Raw genomic sequence first — 26,712 nt, forward strand, 5'->3', positions numbered from 1 at the left:
GGTCTACTGTCACGCATGATATCTACCTGGGAATGTAGAATTTAGGCTCTTTGAAGGTGCTGTGACTCACCAGCATTGACCGTAGCAACAGCATCAGGTTGTTCCCACAGGAACTCGGACATGCCTGTGAGTATCGGCACATATATGGGCAGTGAACATACTCGCATCATACACTTGTATGTCAAATAAGATGGATAATTTAAACCAACCAGTATTACCAGTTGGCCAGTAATGTAAGCTGGCGTGAACCTTTCACCAACATATCAGGTTCTGCGCTTTTTTTTTTTTTTTTGATAACATTTTTACCAAATAAACAAGGTTTAAAAGCACTGGCTGTTGGAAATGATGTCATTACATAGTTTGTCCAGCAGCGGGCCCTACAACTGCATTGTTTATTACAGTGCTGTAATAACAGTGCTTACAGTGCTGTAAGCATGCCTGGGACCCCATCACTCCTTGGCCACATTAGCTAGAAGAAATGCTGGAAAAGTGACCAGCTGCCATTCGGAGCGGGTGTTTTACAGTGACAAGTGGCCACTATGTGACCACCTTGACGTGGTCAAAATAAATGAGAATATTTTATGCAAATGCCGAGTGATGTGACACAACTGCTAGTTCAAGTGAAGGCAGTGTGACGGTTGCTTGGCTATATTTATAGTTATTTATAATAAAGTCAGGGTTCTCAGCAGGATTTTTTTTCTCAGTGTAATGGGATGGAAAAATCACGTTAAGAAGCCGGGGGTTCGGGGACTGATTATGCTTTGACCCCGCTGAAGCTTTTGCTTTATAGGCTTATAAAGGGCCTTCTTTGGTGTTTTAAAACTTTAAAATGTAATGAGAAATAAATTTTGAAGTTAAAAAAACATTTGTAAGGATTTTCTATAGTAAACTGCTGTGTATAAATTAGCTCCTATGCAGTGACCAGTGATGCCGGTAACGCGTTACTTAGTAACGCGTTACTCTAATCTGACCACTTTTTTTAGTAACGAGTAATCTAACGCGTTAATCTTTCCAAATCAGTAATCAGATTAAAGTTACTTCTCCATGTCACTGTGCGTTACTATTATTTTTCATTGTGGGTCGATAGCAGCATTAAACTTGGTCTGTGGGCAGGAGGTCGGGGTTCGACTGAACTGCCCACTTTAAGCGAGCTGTGAGCTTTTAATCCGCGGTTTTTTGCAGCTGCTCGACTCGTCCTCACCTCTTAAAGCACGGTGATCAGCACACCTGCACTGAACTTTACAAAGACATTTTTATACTTTTTTTCCTCCTTTATTTAGAATTCTGAGCTGAGCCACTCTGTATCTGGTCGTTAAAAACAGCTGATCCTCCGCGACGCGTCAACAACTAACACTATTTTCCACTCAAATGCACCTAAACTCTCTTTCTGAGGACCACATGATGTGAAAACGCAATAAAACTTTCTTACCTGTAAATCTGGTCATGTTTTCTGCATAAATAAATGTTATCCATTCTTTGTGCTCAAACGCCAAAGCAGGGGCGAATCTAGATGGAATGGGGGCGTGGGGCAAGGATGTGCCCCCTCCCCCACAACACCCCTAGATTAAAGGTGCAATTTTGAAGCCGTTTTTTACTACAACTAATATTGCTTAAAATAATAATAATTTCGACAAGTAAAATGTTTAGAGAGAATTTAAATGTTAGAAAAATGTTCGAATTTAATAGTTACCTTTATAAACAATGTAGGCTCGAAATTGCAAGTTTTACTGTTACAGTGCTGTCAACAGTTAAATATGAAGTCAAGAAAGACGTCTTTATTTTACTTTTTATAAAGAAAGGGTGACTATAAAGTGAGTTTTGGCAAAACAGGTATCATTGTCATGTTGAGGTGGCAGAGGGTTGTTGTCGGCAGCTGGGAAAAGTAACTAAAAAAGTAACTAGTAATCTAACTTAGTTACTTTTACAATTGAGTAATCAGTAAAGTAACTAAGTTACTTTTACAATTGAGTAATCAGTAAAGTAACTAAGTTACTTTTTCAAAGTAACTGTGACAACACTGGCATTGACACACATTTCTACACTCTTCCATGTTTTAGTGCGATGCCTCTTTCTTTTGGCTTTAAAGTAAGGCTGTAACAAAGATTTAAAAAAACAAAACTATGGCTTTACTTAACAACATTTGGCCCTCAAAATGCAGGCAACAGTGTTTCAGAGGGATATTATAAATGTAAAATGTTACTTTGGTCCCGGCCTCCCCTATAAAACTCGCGCCTGGAGTACTGCTGTGCTCCGACTGGTCCACTGAGACTTTGACACCTGGATAAATTCTCCCCGACAGAATGGAGGGTGTCCCATTTTGGGGAAAAACAGCTTTTTTTCAGATGAGGTTGTAGTTTGTCTGCTTTACAATGTTTGGAAAGAGGTGTCATTTGGTTTAAAACGGCGATTCGCTTTGAAGTTTTTGATTGCGGAATGATCCGTCTTTCCACCTCGGCAGAGAGCCACAGCAGATCCCACAACACACACAGACATGGAGCAGAGGATATTGTCATTATTATTATTTTCATGAGGGACACTAATTTTCGTTGACGAACCCGAGAAGCGGGAGATATTAAGGTTCTAGTCCACAGCAGAGAACCACGTCGTTAGCTGCACCACACAAAAGGCACGTTAATGACGAATTAATTAAAAACTGTCCGTGTGAAGCGGGTGGCGATTCTTGCAGAAAAAGAGTCCCATTTAGAGACTTTAATCATCAGAAAAGGCAGAAATGGCTTTGATACAGGTTGATGAATAAATTGTGGATGTGCTGCTTCTATATTAGAACCAGCAGCTCCACAATCAACATAGAGAAATGATTATTTTCCTGTTACACACCCTCAAAAACAATGTAACGGCCCAACTGCAGCGCAGTTGTTTATTGTAACAGCGTAACAAACCGTTACACTGTTATAATGCTGGTGAGAACCCTGAAAGTTCCTGTTAAAACTCTAAAAAATCTAGCCTCATTTATGTTTCTTTGTCCTAATGGTTTGATAAAGAAATGTCAAAAATCATAACCATTTTATGCATATGTCTGTAGATATTTCAGTAATTGTTACTCCTGAAAATGTATCATCCCCCCCCCAAGAAAAAAAAATCTGTATCGGCCGGGCTTAAGGTCTTAAGATTATTCAGCTTTTCAGTCTCTTTTAATATTTAGTACAAGTTTTAGATGTTGTACATGTGACTGGCCTGCAGGAAAAAAAGCCAGAGTTCTAAATGTTTGTGTCCTCTTCATGACTGTGTTGGCTCCTAGCTGAAGGCTTAAGTTGGACTCACAGATCTTCAGCGTGAACGTGCGTGCAGATGCACCACTGTTTTGTTGCCACGCTGTGGGAAAGTACAAAGTTTTGCTCGGGGCTGATCAGGATCCTTTATCTCTCTCACAAAAGAGGAAGCTGTACAGTCGTCATAAGTGTCTACTTGTACACACATGCACAGCTGTGTGAGTCGACACGTTGTTCTCAGTGACACTGACATGTGAAACATTGGTGAGCTCGCTGTCCTGACTTGTTGGCACCCGCCCCTGATGCACTAATGGGATTGACTTCAGTCAGAGTATAAAAGTGCTGCTGGCTCTGAACGATCGGCCCAGCTGAACCGTGCATGATGGGTACAGATCCAGATGGCAGCTTTGCATGAGCTGACCTGTATAATCACAGTGCCTTACTGACGTGCACGTGGTGCAAAGGGTGTAACCGACCTGTGCGGCCCGCACCCTCATGGGTTCAGCACTCTGGGTGCAACAGTTCAGTGAGCCCATGGTTTGGTTTGTATGGAGGTTTATGGAGTCACAATTTTTTTTTTTTTTTTTTTTTGCAGACTAGGATAAAAAAAAGAAAAAAAATCTTTGCCATTTCCAACATTGTCTCTGTATTTGTTTCTCTCACAAATGAAATTCTTACATTCAGAAATCAGATAACATAGGACATCAAAATCCTTTCAAAGTAAGTGTTACTTATTTAACGCAAACAAAAACACTTTCAGTATTGCTGCAGTCTTTTTTTTCCTTAATTGCAAAAATGCCATTCTTTGAAACATTTTAAACAATAACATAGCATATTCTTTCATAAATATTTTGCCTACAGTGTAAAACAAAATGCTTCAGTACATCTGCATTATTCACAGCATAAAGTGCAACACAAGTTCAGTCTTGTCTGTGTAATGGTTTTAGTAGGGTTGTCACCATATCACACATTTAGGTGTCGATGCTAATATCAGTGAAATTAGAGGATTCTTGATACCAAATTTGAAATCACTCTAAAATAAATAACTACATGTCAGATACAGGTATTGTTTACAGTTATAGGAGTTTTCCAGTCATGAAAAACATTTTTTTCAGGGTTTTTGTTCAAGGTCCACTCATATCACTATTTAGATAAAGCCTCATAGGAAAAAAAAGAACTGTTTATTCCCCGTAACATGACGGCAGTTTTGCACACCGACTCTTGAAATTTATTTAAATTGATTTCTGTTAAAATGTTTTTGTGGTACATCCAGTCTGTGTTAATATCATTTATAGCAAGTTATTAAACTTACTGTCATCAAATTCAAGTTGCTGGCTTTCCTCACTAGTCTTCCAGTGTAGCTACTCAGTTTTTGAGAATTGAATACTAAGTTATACTAATATAATGAAATGGCTAACATTAGCTGTATAGATAAAGCTGGCCTGTCTTGGCTGTCTCAAATAAAATAATTGTAATGTTCATAAGAAGGCGCCAGGCTCTACTCTTTGTAAACATCTGGATGGCTGTTAAGTGCTTTGCTAAATTTGTGGCATTGCCTCTTTGTCCCGAGTTGTACAACGATTGAACTTTTTTTTTTTTTTTTTTTTTTTTTTTTTTTTTTTTTTTTTTTTTTTAGATGTTGGCTTTTGAGAATCAATTATTTGTCCTGTCTGCCTCAAACACCAAGTACTTCCGCTCCGACTCTCATGTCTTCCCTATAAAGGTTTTCGTTTTCCTTCGTGTGGCATTGGGTGGCAGACTACAGTATGTTTCGGTGTAAATACTGCCCCCATCAGTTCTGGGTGAATATGACACTTAGTACCTGCTGCACCAACACTACTTCACAAATATGAGTACAGACACATATTTTAAATTTTGGTGTTGACGTGGTACTGAAGTATGGGTTCTTCTGACATCCCATGGATTTGGTGTCATCTGTTACTGTCTGTTCCTCCAGTGTCAGGTTCTTCTGCAAAAAGAGAAGTTTGTCGACACTCTGCTGCAAGGTGCAACCTGCCGGCAGTTACAGTGTTCCGCAGAGGTGGTGGTGTGCAACATGCGGATGGTTGCTCTTATTTTCTGTAACCGTGGACCAGCATCCACATGATGCTGTCTGCTGACTCGGATGTGCTGACCTCCTACTCAGTGATTTGGGAAAAGGGAGTGTCTGCCCCTCGCCTATGATGAGCTCTCCAAATAGTTCAGCCAGAGCCATCTTCTTCAGGGGAGGTGATGAGGATTCCTCGTGTTTCTGCCGAGGACCCAGGTCCTGCAGCTTCACTGCCCTGACCCAAAGAGAAAGAATAAAGGACACACTTAATTTATTATTTTGACATTAACAACTGGCAAAAAGGAATAAACAGGACCTGCTGTAGACTTTGTGTGGTGAGGACTCTGCTGACTTGGAGGCAGGAGGCTTCATCCAGTAAAGGCAAGGATTTAAACCTTGGCTCAGGGGCCATAGATCAGGGTCTGTGTCCCTTCTTTCAGGGCTTTGGGTGATTTTTTTTTTTGTGTGTGTCTGTGTGTGTGTGTGTGTGTGTGTGTGTGTTTGCCTCAGTTATGACAATCTTAAGTATTTTTCCTGAAATCTGGAATTTAACTTTTGCTTAATTTTATTTAATGATAATCTGGATGAAGTGTTCCTGACTTTTTTCACCTGTCTGGCTGTCAAAATACAGCTTAAAATGGGTTGAATTTTGTTTAAAATCAGGGAGCTCCTACAGTGGGCCCCAGACCACTGGCTGACTTTCAGGATTTTTCATGTCTCATTCTCATGCCTCTTTTGGACAACTTTGGGTCATCTTTGGGATGACAGCCGTGACGGGACAGCAGGTGTTTTTCTGAGTGCAGGAGTGTTTTCTGTTGAACCTTATGAGAAGAAGGTCGTGGGTTCAGGCGTCGTGTTGGTCTGCTACATAGCATTGGACATCTCCAGCATAATTACACAAAATAAAATGAAAGTCATGCTTTTTTGAAAGTCCATTTGTGTAGATTGACCATAAAAAGCCCACACAGTCAGCGATGAAATAACAGAACTTTCTGACTGCGACACTTCAACTGCTGCACCATTTTATGATGTCAGCATTGTATACGTCATTACCCTCATGTCACATGGTCCTTTTTGTGAGTGCGGTTTTGTCCCAGTCCAACTCATTTGTCTGTGAGAGACACGTATGACTTGGTGTGACTGACAGGTGGCGATGAACTTATAAGCAAATTATCCAATGAAATGCTCAGAATTTGACTCAAAACTAAAGACACATCTGCAGGAGTGTGTGAACACATGAACAGTGGTGTAAATGGGATAAACCTGACCCTGAGTCAGACTGAGCACAGCGGAAGAGCTCCAGAGATGAACACAAAGCGTGTCTGTGTTTGTTGTCTCGGACCGTCCAAACTCAGGAATCCACTTACACTTTGCATAATGTCAGACTGGAGGAGGAAGGACGTGTCTGAGCCGCCGTCTTCACACTCTTCAAGTCTTTAATGTCCAACAGCTGCATATGCAACTCTGCATTTGATTTGACTTTGTGTTTAGACTATAAAACATCACACCTCAGGGACATTTCTTAGCAATAATTATTTGATAATGAAACGATTGGTTGAGTAACTTGAATAATTCGATTACAAAAAATGTTTGAGGCAAATTCTGTGCCTCGAAGATTTGTTTAATGTTGTAGTACATATGCCAGGCCTGTGTGTGGAGCTTCAACGTCCCCAGAAAAAAAAAACAGAAGACGACAAGAGCATAACAGCTAATCAAATTAGCAATGATAGCTACCGCTTTTCAACATGGCACACAGAGTAAAATAAAGCCTTTTAAGAGAAAGACTGTCCACGCTGATCATCTGAAATTGACTGTGCATTTAAAGCGAAGCAGTGTGTTTGTCTCTTTTTAAAAACACACATGGTCCACTCTACGTGGGGACTGACCCGGCAGCCGGCTGCTGTCTCTCTGTCCACACTTTGTTCTGTGTTTTCCTGAGACTCGCACTGAGTGTTTTGCTTTTTAATTTTTGCTTTTTTGGGCAACATACAATGCTTCACAAACACGGTAACTCAAATAAAATAACAATAAAAAAACTGACGGCGAGGCTGGTATGTTCAACCTCCAGCTGAAATGCATCTGCTGAATTGCAGAGAAAGAGGGGGAGAAAAAAATCACGCAGGGACCAAGTCCACCAGGCTTTATAAAAAACAACCAAAAAAACAAAAATGGTGCAATTTTACAAGTTGGGGAAAACAAAACAGAAAGCCACATCCCATCGGCATTTCAACAAAATGTCAACACTTTGGTGCAGTGACATTATGCCATTGCTTAGGGAGAGCCCTGGACTATGGGTGTTGTTTAAAAACGCAAAAGTACTTTTTATCCAATTACTTGATTAATCGATACAATACTTGATTACTAAAATTATCGATAGCTGCAGCCCTATTAGGAATCATGCTTTATTAAAAATGTATTTAGGAATCAAAGCACTCAACAAAATAAACTCCAAAACTAAAAAGATAGATGCCAGTAATAAGAAGTGCACTGCAAAAATGCACAAAAATCCCAAGTGAAAGAGCTGGGGCCTCACGTACAAAGATTTGTGTTGACTTCCTACTGAAACATGGCGTACGCCAAAACCCAGAAACTGACGTGAGCACAAAAATATCCAGGTGTATCAAAGTGTATGTAGGCATGGATCCAAACATGTTCCGTTTGTACATCCCATTCAGTGTGGAATTGAGTGCACTTGCACACACACTAAGCTTCTCCCTTTCCACACCCATGTTTAAATATGCAAATGTATTTAAATAGTTTGGCTGTGTTATTTGCCGGTACCATAATTGTGGAACATAGTGTGTTTGATGACTTCCGCCATTGTCTGTGTGTTGCTATGTGTAAAAAATTAAAACACTTTGAGACAACGTGCAAAAACAAGGAAAGCTGTGGCTCTGTCTGTCATGATTTTTATTTTTTATCATTAAAATAGGTCATAAAATGAGCAGTACAATTCACCGATTCACTAAAATTCAAATTTTGCACATTTTCCCTAACTTAGTGCTGTAGTATAACCAGCAGGAGACCACTGATGTGTTCAGTGAATTTGGTGACACCACACCCGAATTTATTGAATATTTTTCTGGTGTCTTTTCTTTTTTTTTTTGCACTTTGTAGATGGTCCCTAAGCTTCCGTTTCTCTGCTGTCTGCTTGTTCGGGTCAATATTTTTCCAGCTCAGAATAGGGCTCATATGGATAAATATAAGGTTATAGCTCGTTGTCTACCTTCCTGAGGTTAGAGACTAGTGTTGTTTGTTTTTCTACAGTTTCTCTTCAAATTATTGAGCCGTTTACCGGAGGGGGAGGTTTCTGTTCTCTGTGAGTTTGACAGGTGGACAATCCCAGTCACACCAGAAGAGAGAGCTCCAATCACCTCTGCATCTCACCGGCTGTAGTGACCCCCGCCCCCGCTCCACAAATAAAATGATAAAAACATTTTTTTGTGAGACCTGCGTTCAGGTTTTGGGAGATATTTTTTATGTATTCACATTTTGCAATTAATGGTTTATGGGTAATTCATGATTTGCAGCTGATTCACATTTTGTGGGTTAACACCCTTTTTAAGTGATAACTGTTCATTTTGATGCAGTCACAGTAAGTGCAGCAGCTGTGAGAAGGTTTAGTGCATCTGCACGGCCACTAGTCATAAATGCAGCCTGTTAAAAACAATCTCTGCTGGACGCTCAGCTTTGTGCCTGCTTATAAGCGTTGTCGTTGATGTACGAGGTCTATTAGAAAAGTATCTGACCTTATTATTTTTTTTTCAAAAACCAGAGAAATCGAAGCGTTTTGAACCACTGAATCAATATGAAACAGTGGTTCAGTGTTTTGAAGCTTTTGATACAGTTAGGTATGGCGACATCTGCTGGTGTTCTGACGAGATGCCATGCCTGTCAAGAGGCCAGCCGTCTGTGCAACGCATGCGCAGTTCTCTCTACCCAGACTTTCACACCTCCCCCCGTCCACACCTCTCCCTGTTGGGTTGACGGGCCTCTCTCGTGTTGAACTCCCTGACCAAGCGACTGAGGAAGGAAAATACAACAGCAATAAGTGTCTTCTCAGTTTTAAAAAGTTAGTTAAAATTTGCATGTGCACGCTGTATTTACAGCACAATATTGTCGGGACGCGGAACTGTCGATTTATGCGACAAGATGCACAATTCGAGAAGACCGCACATCTCGACAGAACACCGGTTTGCAGCAAAACATCAAAGTATTCATGATTGTAAGTTTATCTGTGGACATTTTACATATAAATAATTTGACAAATTTTTTGATGTAAACCGACAATAAGCTTCCCCTCTTGGACAGACCAACAGCCGCCACTGACTCGCACGCATGCACATGGGCCATCTTAATATATTAGATAATAAAATAATAGCAGTAATAATGAAATAAAATATTAATAATACTAGTAATAATAATAATTATGATAAGAATTATAGTGTGTATATGATGACAACAACCTAAACAATTTATAATTTATAAATACATTAAGGTGGTAAATTAACATTAAAAAATTATGTAATTAACAGGAAATGAAAGGGTTGAGTTCTTCCTCTTAAAACTGTTGATGTCTAAGGTTCTAAAAACAGTCTGGATTCACACACCGTTACAACTCATTCTAGACACTTGGCATAATTTAATACCACCCTTTTTAATAGTCATGTCTTGTGGCTTCTCCCTTTTAGAGCAGAGGTTCACTGCAGCAGATTGTTTTAATCATGAAAAAAAACAACAAAAAAAAAAACATTGTTTTTGTGCCAGGCTGTAAACATGTTTATTTCTACTGTCAGTCAGAGCTGCGTGTCGTCAGAGCGAGCTGCAAAAAGTTTGTACCTGAGTTTTCAGAGGTGGTGTTTGTAGTTGCCATCTGCCACGCCGGTGTTTGCCAACCCGGACAGTGGGAATACCACCTCAACCGGCAACTTAGCCCCGCGACTGGACAGCAACAACGTCCGAGGCCCAACGTGGTGAATTCACTGAGGCCGCGCGCTGCGTCATTAGAGCCGCGCGTCACGAGTGCTGCTTCCCCGAGGCCTCGTGCAGCCACCGCGGATCCATCAGCGCGGAAACACCGAGACCGCGCGGCACCAGCGCAGTGCAGATCCATCCCGGTGACAAACAACGCAGGCTGTTAACATCGGCGATCGACAAGCTGCTCATAAGCCGACCATGGGGCCTAAGAAGGTTCTGACAGCGGAGGAAGGTGACGATATTAAAAAATCTCTGGACTTTCTATCAGAGGAGATTTCTGTTGTGAAGCAGCAACAGAAATCAATTATGGATCTGGTGGAGGAGGTGAAGGCATTACGGCTCCAGAATGCCGAGAAAGACCGGCATCTGGTGCAGCTGGAAAATAGAGTGGCTGAATTGGAGCAGTACACCAGAATTAACGACGTCATCATCACAGGTCTTCATATCAAACCACGGTCCTACGCACGGGCGGTAACAGATGAGAGCGGAGGGGAGCCCAGTGAACAGGAGGTCAGCTCTGTGGAAAAACAGGTTGCTGATTTCCTCCTATCTAAAGGTATAGAAATGGATTTAAATAACATTGAAGTGTGCCACCCTCTGCCCCGGAGAAATGACGGTGATAAACGAACCGTCATCATGAGATTCATCAACAGAAAACACAAAACAGCACTGTTAAAACAAGGAAGAAAACTGAAAGGGACAAACGTATTCATCAATGAACATCTCACCAAACGGAATGCCGACATCGCCAGGAAAGCACGCTTCTTGAAGAAACAGGGAAAAATCCAGCACACATGGACTTCAAACTGTAAAATATTCATCAAACTGAACGGATCACCAGAACAAGCAAAAGTCATGGCAATAAGGAACATCGAGGAGCTGGACAAATATGAACAATAGTGTTTCTTAAAGCGAGGATCTGGACAAATATGACCAATAAGGTATGAGGACACAAACACATCACAACACCATGACACAGACCAGAGGAACCTATTCATCTACATCTGGAGACAAGAAGGATATAACTCAAAGGATTGCTGATCATGGAAAAGTAGAACTGAGAACATTTAAATACACAGACCACAATGTACTGGACTTGGAGCACGATATAGACCCGGACAATAATTTCTTCTCAAATATCAATGACAGTTGTTGCTATTATACAGATGAACAGTTTAATCGGATCATTAAAACGGATAACAAATTATCAATAATCCATTTCAACAGCAGAAGTCTATATGCAAACTTTAACAACATTAAAGAATATTTAAGTCAGTTTAAAAAAATATTTAACATAATTGCTATATCAGAAACATGGATCAATGAAGATAAAGGAATGGATTTTGAACTGGATGGATATGAATTTAATTGTGTAAACAGAAAGAATAAGAGTGGAGGAGGAGTGGCTGTGTATGTGGATAAGAACATGGATTATAAAATAGTAGACAATATGACAACTGTGATTGATAACTTATTAGAATGTATAACTATTGAAATATGTGAAGAAAAAAGCAAAAATGTATTAGTCAGCTGTATATATATAGAGCACCAGGATCTAGTATTGAAACATTCACTGACTGTATGGGAAAAATGTTCTCAAAAACTAATCAAAAAACTGTGTTCATTTGTGGTGACTTAAATATTGATCTGCTCAATCCAAATAAGCATAAAATAACAGATGAATTTATCAGTATAATGTACAGTATGAGTTTATATCCAAAAATCACCAGGCCAAGCAGAATTACATCCCATAGTGCCACCTTAATTGATAATATATTCAGCAATGATATTGAGAATAACACTGTGAGTGGATTATTAATCAATGACATTAGTGATCATCTACCAGTTTTCATCGTTTATAATAGAAACCATCGGCGGAATCAGCCAGAGGAGAAAATAAAATACAGGCGAGTGCGGACAGAGGAAAACATGAACACACTAAAGAAGGATTTACAGGAGCAAAACTGGGAAAAGGTATACAGTGAAAGTGATGTTGATAGTGCATATGAAACTTTTTTACAAATATTTACATCATTATATGATAAAAATTGTCCAATTAAACAAGACTACAGAAAACAAAAAATCCAAGCTCGACCATGGATGACGAAAGGGTTACGAAATGCATGTAATAAGAAAAATACACTGTATAGAGAATTCATAAAACTAAAGACTAAAGAGGCAGAAAATAGATATAAGAAATACAAAAATAGATTAACTAATATTATACGGGTATGTAGGAAGGAATATTATAGTAACATATTATATAATAACAAAAACAATATTAAAGGAATATGGGATATATTAAATAGCATTATCAAAAATGGTAATAAAAAACAGAGTTACCCTCAGTATTTCATTGATAATAATGTCAAGAAGGAAAATAAGGATGAGGTAGTCAACGGTTTTAATAATTTTTTTTGTAAATATTGGACCAAGCTTGGCAGAAAAAATTCCCGATTCCCAACCTGAGGATTGGGATAATAATCTCATAGAAAGAAATCCCTGTTCAATGTTCCTCACAGCAGTGGATGGAAATGAAATTATAGACATTGTGAATAATTGTAAATATAAAACATCTACCGATTTAAATGAAATTTATATGGTGGTGGTAAAACAGGTCATTGAATGGATTGTAGAACCATTAACATACATCTGTAACTTATCATTTCAAACCGGTAAATTTCCCAATCAAATGAAAATAGCTAAGGTTGTGCCGCTGTATAAGACTGGGGATAGACACCACTTCACAAATTATAGACCTGTTTCTTTGCTTCCACAATTTTCCAAATTATTAGAAAAGTTATTCAATAATAGATTAGACAAATTCATAAATAAACATAAATTACTTACTGATAGTCAATATGGATTCAGAGCACATAGTTCAACATCACTTGCATTAATAGAATCAGTTGAGGAGATTACAAACGCCATAGACCACAAATTACATTCAGTTGGAATATTTATAGACCTTAAAAAGGCTTTTGATACAATTAATCATGACATATTAATCAATAAACTTGAACAGTATGGGATTAGGGGGTTGGTGTTGCACTGGGTGAGAAGCTACTTAAGTAACAGAAAACAGTTTGTGAAGTTGGGGGAATATACATCATCGTGCTTGGACAATGCTTGTGGCGTCCCACAGGGGTCAGTATTGGGTCCAAAACTGTTTCTAATTTATATAAATGATATTGTCAATGTTTCCAAAATATTAAAATTAGTATTATTTGCAGATGACACAAGCATTTTTTGTTCAGGGGGGGATTTGCAGGAGTTACTGAGGAGGATCAGTATAGAAATGGGAAAATTGAAAATATGGTTTGACAGAAACAAATTATCATTAAACTTAAGTAAAACAAAATACATGTTATTTGGCTATTGTAATACAGACATACAGGTTCAGTTACAAGTCGAGGGGGTAGATATTGAAAGGGTACATGAAAATAAGTTTCTGGGGGTGATAATAGATGATAAGATAAACTGGAAGACTCATATAAAACATATACAAAGTAAACTGTCAAGAAGCATTTCAGTTCTAAACAAAGCGAAACATTCTGGACCACAACTCGCTCCGCATTCTTTACTGCTCACTGGTTTTACCATATTTACAGTACTGTGCAGAGGTATGGGGTAATACTTATAAAGGTACAACACAATCACTATCAGTAATGCAGAAAAGAGCTATAAGAATTATTCATAATACTGGCTATAGAGATCATACAAATCCACTATTTTTACAATCCAAATTCTTAAAATTCACAGACTTGGTTCATTTTCAAACAGTACAAATTGTGTATAAAGCAATAAACAATTTACTTCCAGCAAATATTAAAAATATGTTTTTTAACAGATCAGGGGATTACAGTCTGAGGGGGAAATTTAATTTAAAGCATCAGTGGGCACGAACAACATTAAAAGGTTTCTGTATTTCTGTCTGGGGTGAGGATGTGGAACAGATTGGGAGTGGGGCTCAAGCAATGTCCAAGCATGAACCAGTTCAAACAGCGGTACAAAAATATGTTTTTTTTCTGGGTATAGGGAGGAGGAAGGGTAATGAGGGTTAGGGTGTTTTTGTTTTTTGCTTCGGCTTGTAAATATATAGTATTTTGTATGTAAGTAGGTATGTGTAGGTGTATATTTATGTTTGTGTGTATATATGTATATGTGTATATATGTGTATGTATGTTGATGTGTGTATGTATATATGTATGTGTATATATATATATGTATATATATATATATATATATATTGATATCGGTTTAGGTGTGTAGGAATCTATGTGTATATGTGGCAAAGGGTATTACTGGTTGTGGAGAAGAAGGGGTAGGGATAAATAAGCTGATGCTTCACCCTACCCCTTTTCGGACATGTTGGGTACACAGTAGGAACTTTTTTGTTGTTGTCTTTACTGATCTATCTTGTAATTGTTGTTGTATCAAATGTTCGAAATAAACAGTTTTCATTCATTCATTCATTCATTCATTCAATCATTGAGCGTAATTTCCTTATATATTAGATACACAGATAATGTTGATATTCGTATAGAGGACTAAACATTATTACAGAGAACATGGAAACATAAGTCTTCATTTTTGTCTGCAGTATGTAATTACATCCCTGCTAATGACTTTACACTTGGTCCTGCTCAACACAAATGATGGCTGCTGTCATCACTAATTGAATGGTTCTTTATTCAGTCTGCGTTTATCTCGCCTCTTTACATGAGTGAGTGTGTTTGTGTTTTTTTTTTTGTTGTGTGTGTGTGTGTGTTTAATCTGTGAACCTCAGCATCTAGTACTGTTGGGTATTATTTGAATCATACAACAGACTATTATTGTATAATATCGAATCAGGTTCTTATTGATTCTGTTTCTAATCCAAAATGTTTTAAACAAAGAAAATGTTGAGACAAAAAAATACTTTCATTCTTTTAAAGGTGCTATAAATTACATTTTTTAACATTAATATAGCAGTCAGCAACAATTTTCATTAATATAGAATTCAAGTCATGTGTCTTAATGCCATCCAGTGTCTGGGCAGGATAATGATACTTCAGACTTGATGGCTGAATGATCTGAAACTGCTGATGTAAGAGATACTACGTATATAAGTATCTGAAATGCCAATACCATGAGCCAAGGCTAAATCCAAAGTATTACCACTGCAGTGAGTTGATCTCTGGACAAATCAACACAATCCAAACAATTCCACAAATTCAAAAATGTTTTGCGCAGGCTTATTATATGCCACATTAGACATGAAATCACTGAATCCACAGAGTCCATATCCACAAAGCAGCCTAAGGCTAATATAGCTCCTAGTGATGTTATTTTATGAAAAATTTTAGAATTTCTTGAATGCTTAGACATTTCTTAAAAATTTCTCTTGGTAAGATGAAAGTTGCCCACAAAGCAGATTAGGCCTTAAGAGAGCTCCTAAGGTGCCAAACTGGTAAGAGGAGGGAGGAGGACATTTAGGAAGCCTAACAGTCTCTTAAGCAGAGATGATGGTGGAGTCCCAAGTTCAGCTTGGGACTCCGGCAAGGACGGTCACATTCCTCCCTTCTCCTCTCCTCCTTCCTGTTCTCTATATCTGCTCTGACCTTCAAAGTCACGGCTTCACCAGACTGTAAATTCTTCAAATTAAGATTTGGATAAATCATGGAACTGATCAGCTGGTCTCTCAACGCTATTGACACCATTTTTTTCAACAAGGAAATCAGCGCTGGGGGACCCTACGTGCCCTGATGGAACCTATCCCGCCGGCTATGCTCTCGACACCTGAGAAAAATGAAGCGTGGCTCCATTCTTTGTGGAAGACGTTGAGGATTCATTTCTATTCGCTTTTATGGTGGGAGGTTTGGCACTAATTGGTTTGTGCACTGCCCTGACCCACAGGAATATTAGCAAGACGGCTGCTACCAGAATCTCGTCCCCTCATCTGTCCATCATGATTAATGAGTTGTGCAGTGCTGTGTAATCTCAGACTGTGTGAACTCTTGAACTCGAACGCAAAATGGATACCATCTTGGAGCATATCGCTGCATTGCAAAGGAATGTGCTGCTGAAGACTGGAGAATATTCTTCATAAATTTGTACTCTAGATGGTCAGAGGTGCAGTAAATGGAATTTTGTATCTCTCCGCCTAACATCAACATGGCAGCCTTATCGGCTTCTGAAGGTCAAATGCCCTGCTCTTCCCCCAGAAGGATCTATGGCCTTGGTGAAGGAATTCAGCTCCCTCTTCTCATCTATCTACACCCCCCCCCCCCCCCCCAGCCTGCTATTGCCTAGCAATGTCAGACTTTACGCACACACAGACAGAAACTGACAGAAATGCAACTCATCTGCACACGACGCATGTCTCCCTCCCTCCACCCCTATTACCCCCTCCCCCCTTTGTGTTTCTCCACTCCCCTCACCCTGGCTTCCTCCCTGCCACCTCGAAGGCAGCGTGGTTTTTACTGCTGCAGCCTTCACCCACTTTGCCTCAATTCAGATGATGGTCTGCTTCAAGTTTAGTGCACATAAACAATGTCAAATGTATATGTGTTGTCTTTAATTCTGATGTGTGCCATTATTACGGTAAACAAGTAATAATTGTGGATTAATTGCTTTATTTTGTCTGAGGTAATTGGAGTGTAAATGTAATTTCATTGTTGTTGCACTCGTGTAATGACAATGACAATAAATCTCATCTGATCTCTCATTTCTCGAAAAAACAGAGGAGGCAGAGATATTCTCCATATGTAGGTTGACAGTGAGTCAATAACGCGCTACTGGCTTGATCTACATAATTGTACTATGTTAATGTATATATTGTATGTATTGTCTTATGTATGCATGTATGCATGTATAAATTGTTCTTGTTATCATATCCACACTGTTAATATTATCATTATTATTATTATTGTCGGTATTATTAATTTTATTTTATTTTGTTATTGCATCTATTCTGTCATTTGATTTTAAATAGACCACAATGGAAATAAGTGTTTGCACTTTCTTGTGTCATGCATGTATTTTTAATGCATTTAGAATTATATTATGTACACACAGGCATACTTTTAATATATAGATATTCAGCATGTGCTTGAGGTAGGTTCAAACATTTTCATACTGTGTAACAATTCATTTAATTTTTGTTTCTTTTCATCATCATAACAAAATTATTCCCATGATTGCATGTGTTGGCAGTATGTCTCATGGCTATGTTCTCGGTCTGTTTGCACTATTTGCAGAGCGCTGTGTGATCAGCTTGCAAGCTGTAGTAGCAACTTTCTGTTTAGTGAATGCATCTTTCAATACAACATCTAAAATTGAAGTCCGTTTCCTATCAGTTTTTGAGAGTCTTCTGAGTTCACTCCCCACAACCTACACTAGGGCTGTGCAATTAACCGAATTTCGATCGCAATATTGATATTTGTATCAAACGATCTCCAAACTCGTATAATCAAGTGAAACGATTTAAGGGCCTTTCATCAGGCCAATCCGTCAACGTGTCCCAAAATGCATGACGTCAGACGCGTCGCTTCGGAAGCAGCAAGGGGGCGGAGATTGCTACGTCACACTCTGGCTGTTTCCATAACCTGAAAAAAGTTCAGCCATCGCCTTCTTGAATTTGCGTCGCCTGAACCACAAAAAAGCTTTAAAAAAAACAGCAGTAGAATGATTCTCCCATCACCCTGCTGGGAGAAGATTTTTTTCAGCTACTTTTCGGAGTGATGCCGACCGAGGGAGGACTGACTACTTGGTGGGATATCGATTGAACCGCGACAGTGAGCCAATCCGCACGGAGAAGCCAGCCTTCAGGCATCATTCCTGGGCAGAGCGAGGCAGGCAGCCGAGGTGATGGAGCAAACCCACTCCGTCCGAAATCTCCCACTTTCTGGGTATATGCAAAGTCCCAGTTTGCCCAACGGAGTTTAGTTCTGCAGCTTTATCGAGGGGGGAATAATGTAAAAATAAAATGTGACGTTTACTGAACTGCTGTGAAAGTTTAATGATCGGCTAACATTAGCTTAGCCTTTTAGCACAGTTGATCTGAGTGAACGCTTTAATTTGTAAATGGTTCAGTCTTTTTTATTTTTACCAAATAAAGCTACAGCTTTTTTCAGACACCACAAAAGCTTAACTTTAAATAACTTATTTTTTCGAGCGTTTTTTTCCCATCGTTTTCCCACGTTTTTTCCCTTTTTTATATATAAACTGTTTAGTGTTTCTTTATATTTAAAGAAATATTTTTATTTGTCCTAATCAGGAACATTTGCTGTGCAGACAACCAAACTTCCATTGATGAGCTGAACACCATATCCAGTTGAAAGAAACACCACCAGAGTTCAAAGCTGCAGAAGAGAACTTCATCTGGTCCCGAGAATTCAGCATAACATCACCTGCTTCTAAATAAAAGGCTCTTTCAACAGCAACTATTTTATTATTTTTAAAAAAGCTGTTTCATTTTATATTTTAACAATAAATGAACGGATACATTTCTCCAAAAGGAGATAAGGAGACATGGTCAAGGGAATGATGACAAAAACACAAACTAATGAAAAATTGAAACAAAAACAATGCAGCCGCACTATGTCCTAGTAGCACAAGTCAGGGAGATGCCCAAAGTCACTGACCAACTGGTCAGTGACAACAGGGAAGGGAGAGGAAAACAGAAAAATAATATATAATATGATATTTTTAATATTTATTTTATTCATTTTATGTTTTATACAGGTAAGGTACAGTACATTTTCAGTTTGGAGGTTTTGCGCACATTGTCTATAACAATTTTTTTTTTTTTTTTTTTTTTTTTTTTTTTTTTTAGTGAGAGAAATGCTGAATAAATGCATTGTGTAACTAAAAAAAAATAATCGTTTGAATAATCGTGATTTCAATATTTACCTAAATAATCGTGATACTGATTTTTTCCATAATTGAGCAGCCCTAACCTAGACATTAACCCAAGAAAATGAGGCAGTCCCCTTACAAATGTCTTAATGCAGTTCAGGTTATATGATCGGTTGATTTCACTGTCCATTCATGACTAGGAGGGTGGAGCGCATTTGTTTGTTTTTTTTCTTGCCTTTCCGTGACAGCCCTGCCTCCTCAACCCCACCTGCTCACAAAGATAGGAGTTTCTGTCCCCTCCTTGCTGAGACTTGCTCTCAGACACGTACTGACTCACTCTTAGGCTAAGATTCCTTGCCAGGAAATTCTAGGCTAAGTTAGGAGCTCTTTGAGAGGACTTTGAGTTGCTATGCGGATACAGGCCCAGGAGTCCTACGTATAATTACATTCCGTTAGCTTCTCCCTTGTTTCACTTGACGTCAAGACAAAGATCTGCATGTTGATTTGGCATAAGTTTTACACCCAATTCCTTTCCTGACAATGACAAAATAACATGACTGAAATCCATCGGCCTGACGAGGACAGAGAATTAGATGTTTGAATGAGTTAAATTTAGCGCTCCGTGATCTCTTGAACTTAAAACAAATGCTGAAGCATCACCTTTGCCTTGTTTATTGTCATATACAACATAAGTAAACATGTATGCAGGTGGAAAGCTTCATTTAAAGACAAGTGTGCATTTGGATTTTAACCACATTCCACATATGCCAACTATATTTAAACAATGTTCCAATATTGGATCATTTCAACAACACAGCAATGATTTAGAGGACAGTCATCTAATAATAATAATACAATAACATACTTTTGGAGGGCGGTATGCATTTTCAGAGGCCCGACGTCCATGCCCAGTCGCCCCAAAATGACCGATATTCGCCCGAGTTAGATGAGGCTGAATATCTGTCATTGTTAATCACATTAACAATATTTAATGTTATTTCAAAATGCATGACACCCAACAAATGCGTACATAAAAAGTTGGCTCACTTTAACTTTTGTTGTGTTGGCTGGTACTGCGCTGCTCTCCAAATTCGCCAGGGTGTCCTCATCAAGCTGGCTGCTTTGGCTGCTGTTCATTGCCGGACTATCCATGATAAAATCGTCCGGAATATCCATATTGGGACCAACACACACTTCTCGTTTTTTCATGTTATCGTCTGTGGACAGTTCTTGGGCTGCGTGTGCTATGATGTCATCACTTTATGCACTGTCCGCGTTACTGCGGGCAGGTATGGACAGGTAGCATAAATATAAATCGATGGTCCCGGCCTAGCAACGCCTCAGTAAGGGATAATAATGCCTAGTCTAAAACACTTATTGGATTTGGTAGATGATTTGAATGAGGAATAGATTTCTTTTCCCTTGATGTGAAACAGGTGTTGTATATGCCAGGAGAGAGATTGGTGAGGTTTTTGTGATGTGTTGTGAGGTCTGGTTGTTCATTTTGACCACTGATATTGCTACCAAAAGTGTTAACGGGAACAAAGTTCTTGTAACATGAATGTTTAAACACTTTGTGAGTATGCTGATGTGACACTGTCTTAATGAAAACAAAACAAATCCTCCCTTTCACACAATCTACATTCTAGTTGTCCTGCCTTTATTTCCTGACTGAACTACTGGGTTCCACGCCCATTTTAAGAGTAGGCCTGGCAGGCTCTCTAATCACCTGAGCCTGTATTCACAAAGCATCCTAATGCGGCGTTCCCACCGCACGCAACGCAACGCCACAAATTCGCTTCCTTCGCCGTATAACCCAGAAGAGTGAAGGCTGTCCGGCATCAGCAAGCCACGGCAACCCCAGAAAGAGGGCCAGTTATCCACAAAGCTAAATTTCTATTCCCAAACACCTCTTTAGGTATGTAAGCCGACTTTCTGTTCATTGTTTTTATGAAAGTTGAGGGAACCAGAGTCAGTTTGTCCATTCTGACCCAGACATAAGTCCCCACTATGTCCATTTTCATGACCTGAGACTGTCATATCTAAACAGCTTGGTTGGAAAAGACCAAGGACACACCCTGGTGTTTTGTAGTGCAGTGGATGCAGTGCCAGCACATTTTCCCTGACCTGACCTGAGCCGACCCTGTGCCCGGTTCTGGCCCTTGTGTGAATAATTGTTTGAAGGTTAGCTGCTTTGTGTCATGTTTTGGCCGTGCTCTGCTTCCTGCTGCAGTCAGGAACTGACCGTGCTCTTCTTTACAGGTCATCACGTGCTGAATAACTGACTGTTGAACAACTACTTGTTTTCTATTGTGTTCTGTTAATATCATCGGGACGATCATTAAGAAATGTCGTGACACAGGAAAGTGTCGGAGTGTGCCGTCAGCAGTCTTATCACTCTGTTGTGTTCTTTTGTTTTCTGACTGTTGCTTGTGTGTGTGTCTGTGTGTGTGTGTGTGTTTGGGGTGGGGCTGATCAGGGTCAAGGTTACACCATCTCTCGGCTGGGGGCCGACGTCACACATCCTGTTTTACCCCATACTTGTGTAACACGCACACTGACAGACCTACATGCAGGCGGCAGCAGCAGCCGCCTCGGGGCGGTGTCCATTGTTTGATACATGCTTTTGTTTATTGTGAGCCATGACGTAGCCGTTATCTGCTCTCCCTGCGCGCACCACACCGACAGCTTCCTATAACATCAAGATAACGGAAAGAAAGAGCAGATCATACTTAGATTTGAGATGAAGAAATGACAGATGTTTGTTGAGCAGATGGTTTAATTGGGATAACAGATGACATTACTTGAAATATCAAACGCTTAGTGCTGGTACATTCAGATTTTATTGGCAAATATTCCTTCAAAGAGACATGTCAAAGGATTCTTCTGTTCCTGTGGATTTTTGCAGCCAAACAGATGGGCAGAGACGGGTGATCGCTACTGATGGAATGCTGGACATGTGAGCCTCAGATTTGTCCCGAGGACGCTGTAAAAGCAAAGATGACTGAGAGCTTCACCTCGTTATTTCTCTGTATGTAAGTTTTCTTAAATACTCCGATAACACAATGGACGGCATACAGCTTTCATCACTACTTGGACATTTCAGGTCAGCTCTGGGAGTGTGCAGTGGTGCCACAAGTTGCTGCATCCACCACATTATGGAAAGACTCTGGGTCCTGATTGGAAACCACTCAGGCATACCACTGCTTTGTCTCCGCCTCCTGAAAGTAGTCACCTGTCTGCCACAGCCAGGAGACGTGGACGTGTCCTTCGACTTTTCCAGTTATTCAACACAATGGTACCTGCGCACTGGATCAAGCACAGTTTGCACAAAACACATCATTTGAAATTACAGTGTTAAGTTTAAGTTGCAGGCTAAATAGTAATTATAATGACTATTTATCTCTGACTTTTTCAGGAGTTAAAGTACAAAACAAAATAAACTCTATTCATTGAAGAATAAATGCAAATAATAAAAAATACACTGCAACAATACACAAAAATAAAATTAAATGGCTGATAATAGAGACAAAAGGTGTAACTTATACTCTGGTGCGACTTGTATATGGGTTTATCATCTTCAAGGGGCTTTTTTTTAACAGGTGCAACTTAAGGCTGGTTTACACACAGACGGTTTTGTCGGCGAGTAGTACGTAGACCGAAGTTTGTGGTAGTTCCGGCCATTTTCGCGGAGGAAAGGGGCGGAGCTCACCGGCTCCAGTTGTCAGTCAAAATTAACATGACGGACCTTGATCACACGGAGCGAGTTGCTGTGGAAAGCTCCCAATACAGAGAGTATCATTATTATTATTTGCTCCAGGAGCTGTCTGGATGACGGCTGCTTTTAGCGGTCCTTCCACCTCTGCAGGAGCCAGTTTGAGGATCAACTGTCCCGTTCACACGCGCACATGTAAACAATTAAAAAAAATAAAAAATAAACTCCGTTGCTTGCTGCAGCTCGCTCTTTCCCCCAAAAACTCTGTCATAATTGTGTTTAGAGGCCAGTCACCATTTCCTTCATTATACAGCTGTGTAGCAAATAAGTAAAATAATCTCCAGGACGATTCGCGCGCACATGCACGTAAAATAAAATTTAAAAGAACCTCCGCTCCACGCTACTGTGGTGCTGCTGCTCGCTCCAAAAACTCTGTCATGATTGTAAAATAAAGGACAAAAGAGACATAAGTCCTGCTCACAGGCTGCTACCAGATACAGGACATCTTCACATCTTCAAATTCCAGACATCTCCACGTCACTACATATTCAGTCCCTGATTGGTCATCGCGACGAGAACTGCGGCACTATAGGAAGCGGCAGAATGAAACGGCGATTATAAAGTATCACACGCCGTTGTTCGTCATCACGGGAGGTCTCCGGGAGCGATTCCCGGTAAAGCCGGAACTAAACCACGCCCCCTAGTGCCGGTGTTAACAACGGCGTGTGATTCTTAAGACGGCCAAAAACTCTTCCGGGACGCTTCCGGGAGCTCTTACCGTCTGTGTGTAAACGGGACTTTACGCTGGCAGCCCTCCTGAAAGCAGACTCATTCTGTTCTTTCATAAAGCATGAAGAAATAATCCAAATAATTTGTTTGCTGAGTACAGTTGATCATCTGAAATCATCTCCACTACTGTTTTCATTTTAGTATGCGCTGTGCAACTTGTTGTGGTGCAGGGCACGTGCACATTATCAATCAATCAATCAACTTTTTTTTTTTATATAGCACCAAATCACAACAAACAGTTGCCCCAAGGCGCTTTATATTGTAAGGCAAGGCCATACAATAATTATGAAAAACCCCAACGGTCAAAACGACCCCCTGTGAGCAAGCACTTGGCTACAGTGGGAAGGAAAAACCCCCTTTTAACAGGAAGAAACCTCCAGCAGAACCAAGCTCAGGGAGGGGCAGTCTTCTGCTGAGACTGGTTGGGGCTGAGGGAAGAACCAGGAAAAAGACATGCTGTGGAAGGGGGCAGAGATCGATCACTAATGATTAAATGCGGAGTGATGCATACAGAGCAAAAAGAGAAAGAAACAGTGCATCATGGGAACCCCCCCACAGTCTACGTCTAAAGCAGCATAACCAAGGGATAGTCCAGGGTCACCTGATCCAGCCCTAACTATAAGCCTTAGCGAAAAGGAAAGTTTTAAGCCTAATCTTAAAAGTAGAGAGGGTATCTGTCTCCCTGATCTGAATTGGGAGCTGGTTCCACAGGAGAGGAGCCTGAAAGCTGAAGGCTCTGCCTCCCATTCTACTCTTACAAACCCTAGGAACTACAAGTAAGCCTGCAGTCTGAGAGCGAAGCGCTCTAATGGGGTAATATGGTACTACGAGGTCCCTAAGATAAGATGGGACCTGATTATTCAAAACCTTATAAGTAAGAAGAAGAATTTTAAATTCTATTCTAGAATTAACAGGAAGCCAATGAAGAGAGGCCAACACGGGTGTTGTCATTAGTCTATCACAGCCAGTGTGCACACACATCATGATGAGGGGCATATAAAGGCAGAAAGAAGCTGCAGGTGAGTCTGACCTTTTCTTTGTTGGAGTGGTAATAATCCAAATGGGTCAAGCCACATCTACACAGGTGGGATGGGGGGCAACATCCCCCTGGGTTTTAGAATTTACAGTCCGTGAGTGAGTCACATGTAGATGTGGCTGAGCTGTTACAGAGTGTGATAGAAATAAATTCATTATGGACCATTACAAACAGTGTTGACACTGTTGCTTTGAAAAGTTATTTTATTAGTTACTTTTTTAGTTACTTTATGCAGTTACTTCATTAACAGCTTTTTAAAGTTACTTTATTAGATGCTTTGTCGGCAGCTGCTGAATGTAACTAATCAGTTAACTAGTGTTCTAACTCGGTTACTCTTAAGATTGAGTACTCAGAAAAGTAACTAATCAGCAAAGTAACTAATAGTTACTTTTCTGAGTACTCAATCTTAAAAATAACCATGTTAGATTACTAGTTACTTTATTAGTTACATTCAGCAGCTGGTGATGAGTTGTCAACAGCTGCTAATAAAGTAACTGTATAAAGTAACAAATGTAGTAACTTTTCAAATTAACTGTGGCAACACTGATTACAAATACTTTGATTTGAAAAGTAACACGTATTCGCACGTTGGGGAACAAAGAAATCATGTATCGAAAAAGCATCCACCAGTAATCGTTTTATAATCAAATACAGCCCTCTGAATCATAACTGAATTTAATCATGAGGTGCCTAAAGATTTCCGCCGCTAGTCAGCTGTATGCTATTATTTATTTAAGGGTGACAAAAAATATGATACTGACCATTAAAAAAAAGTCTTTTGTTGCAAGTGTGTTACTGAGTAAAAGGTCAGGTCATTTTTTCTTTTTTTTTTCTTTTTTTTTTTTGCAATCGTGAGGCATTGTTGACATTTTGTGAACTTGGTTTAAAAACTATGCTTTTGAAGCTGCTTTTGTGCATGTTTAGTGACGTCAAACCCGTGAATGAATGATCAACTTTTGCGTAATCCATCAATATAGAACATGCAAATTGCAAGAAAATGTGATGTGATAGAGGAAATCTGAGCTCAGATTCAGCACCTCAAAATTACCCTGAATCAATTGTCAAAGTCAATCCAAGAATTTTTTATTTTTTGACCAGTGTTATCTAACTGTCTGTCGTCCACATTTTACAAAAGAATGCTTCTTCTCTCTGTCTTTATTGGATTTTTGTTCTGTTTTGTTTGATAGAACCAGTGGTGGGCATAGCTAACCAAAAAGTTAGCATTGATAACCGCTAATACACTAACTGAAGCGTTAAATTTTATAATGCTAAACCGAGAAACCGCTAAAAAATTTTGCGGAAGTTATAGCTAACCACCAACTTTTAGTATTGACTTGGTGCACTGTCAGCTACTAATAAGCCACTTTTGAGTTTAAGCATCGCAGGGGCTTCTGAGTGAAATCAGAGGTGATCACAAACCCAAAACGAACAATGAGCAAGCGCTTTTGTCGTTATGCACCCTGCCGACTGCTGTAAGTGTCGCTTACTTTTCTCACACAACAATACAGAGGGTGTGGCAGGAGACATCAAAAGCAAGGCACTTTTCACTCATGGTTTCAATCATAAACAAAACTAATTCTGATTAGTTGATCTTACAACTATTACAACATAAATATAATTTTTTATAATTTTTTGTTTATTATTCCTGTGTTCAATGTTCTAAAACCACCAAAAATGAGTTAAAATAAGCCTTGCCAAGAATGTTTTAATGGTATAAAACCATATAGCTTCGGGGAGCCCCCCAAAGCTATGAGTCGCGATCATGTAATTTACCTGGCACTAAAATGGTCTTAGCTAGAACCCTGGCTGTAGCCCTACTACTGATAGTGTGTGCTTTTCAGCTTGTCTCGCAACATAGAAGTCAGTGTGAATATTTCATTCGGACTGACATTATACTGTGACGAATGAGCGATACTGAGATCAGGCATCATTAATGTATCAAAGCCAAATGCTTCACCAAAAGCCTCATTACTTGAAACCTCATTTAACAGCTCATTAGAGACTACTGATATCTACTTTTCAAATAATATATAGCCCACTTACTGGGATACTATACATTGATGCTACATAGTAC

General features: G+C 39.6%; 1 protein-coding gene across 6 annotated transcripts in view; it reads left to right on the forward strand.

Annotated features, from left to right (window-relative positions):
• mark4 (microtubule affinity regulating kinase 4) overlaps window positions 1-26,712 on the forward strand; it is a 162,900-nt gene that overhangs the window by 15,846 nt on the left and 120,342 nt on the right. Inside the window, exon 1 of one of the 6 annotated variants that reach the window (XM_034168666.1) lies at window positions 22,211-22,396. The exons of the other annotated variants lie outside the window; for them this stretch is intronic. Coding sequence (XP_034024557.1) covers window positions 22,394-22,396 — 3 coding nt within the window. The 5' untranslated portion in view covers window positions 22,211-22,393. Of the gene's footprint in view, window positions 1-22,210; window positions 22,397-26,712 lie in introns of those variants that run through there. 6 annotated transcript variants of the gene reach the window in all.

Source organism: Thalassophryne amazonica, chromosome 4 (assembly GCF_902500255.1).
Source record: "Thalassophryne amazonica chromosome 4, fThaAma1.1, whole genome shotgun sequence".
NCBI lineage: Eukaryota > Metazoa > Chordata > Actinopteri > Batrachoidiformes > Batrachoididae > Thalassophryne > Thalassophryne amazonica.